This window comes from Lolium rigidum, chromosome 6 (assembly GCF_022539505.1).
Source record: "Lolium rigidum isolate FL_2022 chromosome 6, APGP_CSIRO_Lrig_0.1, whole genome shotgun sequence".
Taxonomy (NCBI): Eukaryota; Viridiplantae; Streptophyta; class Magnoliopsida; order Poales; family Poaceae; genus Lolium; species Lolium rigidum.
Window position 1 is genome coordinate 261,539,779 of NC_061513.1, and position 3,257 is coordinate 261,543,035.

General features: G+C 45.4%; 1 protein-coding gene across 1 annotated transcript; it reads right to left on the minus strand.

The window, feature by feature from the left end:
* Positions 1-657: 657 nt before the first annotated feature.
* Positions 658-2,875, minus strand: LOC124659224 (probable polygalacturonase At1g80170). Its single transcript, XM_047197155.1, has 9 exons — positions 2,768-2,875; positions 2,530-2,661; positions 2,292-2,441; positions 2,179-2,199; positions 1,878-2,085; positions 1,698-1,779; positions 1,485-1,593; positions 1,191-1,304; positions 658-1,099 (listed from the first exon to the last, which is right to left on the minus strand). Exons 1-9 carry the CDS (start codon positions 2,810-2,812, stop codon positions 866-868), a joined length of 1,095 nt encoding a protein of 364 aa, XP_047053111.1. The 5' UTR covers positions 2,813-2,875; the 3' UTR covers positions 658-865.
* Between the last annotated feature and the right edge of the window lie 382 nt (positions 2,876-3,257).

The following is a 3,257-nucleotide window of genomic DNA, read 5'->3' on the forward strand; positions in this document are numbered from 1 at the left end:
AGGCGCTCCGGAAGGAGGAGATCGTCTGGCTTGGAGGTGCTCGAGCTCTTAGTCTGATGGGGTGGAGCTAGGTATTGTAGGAGGCCATCCAACGAAATGGCGGCGGAAGGCTGCTGTGGCGAGGAACGATACGGCAGGACTGGCGATACGGCAGGACTGGCGGCGGTGGCACCTTGTGCCTAGGGTTCCGGAGGAGGTCGGGGCGTTGCTTCCCCTTTCTCTTGCCGTGTTCTGAACCAATGTTTTGACTTGTCGGTGGCACGAAGCGTAATTAGCTAAGCCAAAATCAGTACCATCAGCCGTCATATATCATCAGATTTAGATTGGGCGAACATGATACCTCCAATGACGATCATCAAATGCATTGAGTGTCAAACGATCAACTTCCATTTAATAGTAAAGATTTCATCATTATCTTATTATTTTGAGATCCGACGTAGACAAGCATAAAAGGACGTGGTAGCGCGGTGAAATACAAAAATCCTATTACTACTCAATTATAACTAAAGGAAATAACGGTGTAAAAACATGCTAAAAATACGCTCATCAACTTTCTCAAGCTAGACTCTTGCTTGTTCTCGAGCAAAATAGAAACTTCATGAAGCGTAAATCGTTAAAATAAATGAGATACTCTGAATTTCTGCCTCGACACCTCGATGCTTTGCATCACGTTATATGCAGTAAGAACTTTTAGACGTGAGAATGTGTATGAGATAGCACCAAGCATCAATAGAAGAATCAATCTAATTTCAGCGGGTACTCTACTCCTTACATGGCACTCATCTACCTACAGTAGCATTGTGCTGCTCCTTCCTCTACCTATCTAGACTTGTTATGTGTGTTAAACAGCGGAGAGTACTCTTTATCAAGCGCCTAGAAACTGTACATGTGGTTTCACCGTGCCCGCAATGGTTCCGTAGGCATTTGAAATAGTGGCTCGTGTTCGGGTGGTATGCCGAGAGCAGGAGAGGTTAATGTTGTCAAGATAGATGCCGCGACACTGCACACTCTGGCTGCACAGAATCCGGATGGCTTTGGGGTTGGAGGATGTCCCGTGGATGTTGATGAACCTGGCGTCAGATATGGCCACAGCGCTATCCTGCAAACACAACAAAGTGCACGCATATGATTTCAAATTATTTATTTATATGATACAGTGGCAACGTGGTGATGAGTTCAGTAGATTTCACCTGTGGCGGACAATTTCCCGGGGGACAATAGAACTGGTCAATGTCAATAGGATATTGGACATCAGTCATGTTGAGGTTCTCAAAAAGGAAACCATGTGCTTTGCCACTGCCACCCTGCATCAGTAACAATTTAACACCATACTATATATTAGGGGAGTATTGTTATATATGCCTATTATCTGCAGCTAGCTTGTGTTATGTACATGTTAAATGCAACCATCAGTAAATATCTTTCAATACATGATGTATAGGCGCACTTATGCACAAGGCATGTTGATGCCGCTTTAGTGTTACCTGCCACGATTTGATCCTAACACCAGTCATAGTTTTAGAAAAGCTGCAGTTAGATACTGTAATCCTTTCCACAAGTGCTGTCGTATTGTTGCCTCCAAGGCTTCCCACACTACATAATAAGATCAGAAAGCTTCTTAGCTCATGTCTGTTACTGCTAGGGAAGAAGTTCATCAGTATTTGGTGAGCACGGGCTGCATGGTTGAGTATTTTTACCTGATGCCATGACCAGGCCCACACGCGCTGTTGGTGATATTAACATCACTGGTCCCTGATAGAATCGACACGCAGTCGTCACCTGCATTTGTGCAATGTCAGTAGTTCCCAAAATAACACATTTGAGGACAGTGTGCAGTAAACATGTATGCATTTGAAGGGCTGCTGAAAGGACTGTACCGGTTTTGAAAGAGCAATTCGAGATATAAACGTGGTCGGAGAAGGCCATGGTGATCCCGTCCGTGTTAGGGCTTTTGCCTGGCGCCCTGACGGAGACGTTGTTCACCTGCACCTGGCTGCACCGGAACAAGGTCATGTGCTTGTCGGGACTGTCCTTCAGGTGTATGTTCTTCACGGATAGGTTGTTGCAGCTTGCGAATGCCAGCAGCTGATTTCACAGACACAACAGGTACATAAACATGCTGTCTACCTGACCAGTTAGAGGCTGAAACTGAAAGAGATGTTTGTGGTGTGCACTTACAATTGGCCGGACACGGCATTTCTGTCAAAAATGAGAGGATGCATCAGTTTGTTGCAAATGAATAGAGGAAGAGATCGAAGCAAGTGATATCTGCTTAGGCCTGAGGGGCCTACCTTCTCGTTGAAGCAAGTCCACCAGATGGCGCCATTGCCGTCCATCTGGCCACTCACATTCACCGTCAGGTTGTTGACGCGGTAGAAGGTAAGGAGGTTCGCTGCTTTCGTCGTCCAGATGGCGTTTGGCGCCACGATGTTCCCGTCCAGCTGCAGAGAAACTGATTCAGTTATCTCTTGCTTATTACAGACGGATGGAAGATGCAGGAAGTTCATACTGATCGTCAACAAATGTTACCTGCACGGTGACAGGCGACTTGCAGGGTCCATTCAACCTGATCTGGCTTAACAAAAACGTCTTTCCTCCAGGGATGACCATGGTCGGCGAGCTGCTGTCACCGCAAGTTGCGTTCCATGTCGCCGCGAACGCCTTTGGACACAGAGAAGATGCCACAATAAGCAAACAAATAATCTGATCAGCAATGCGATGGCGAAGCCAGATTTCCAGAATAAGATCAGGTTTGCGCTGGTGTTACCTTTGCATCATCTGTGCTGCCATCCCCGGCAGCATGGAAATCCATGACGCTGTATCTTTTTCCTTGCCGACCTGCTGCAGATTGAACGGCCGCGAACACGAGCAGCAGCAGCACGAAGAAGATCCTCTGCCGTTTTCGAGATATCCGTCAGGCAAATCAACATATACTACTCCCTCCGATAATTGTAAGTGTCATTTTTTTTATTCGAATTAGTTATATTTGAACGAGAGAAGTCCAATTTACCTCCCTAAACTCGTCTCAAAGTTCAGATTACAACCCTTAACTTTACTTTGGATCAATCTTCAACCCTAAATTCTATAAACCGTTCGAAATTGGACATTCTACCTTTTTTGACATGTATTGAACCGGTTTCTCTCGCCAGTTAGCGGTTTTTCTTCCTATATACTGTGTGAACTCATCAATATACAATATACATGGTACACGAAAAAAATAGCTTAATACAATGCAAGGGGTGGTTTTGAATCGTTTT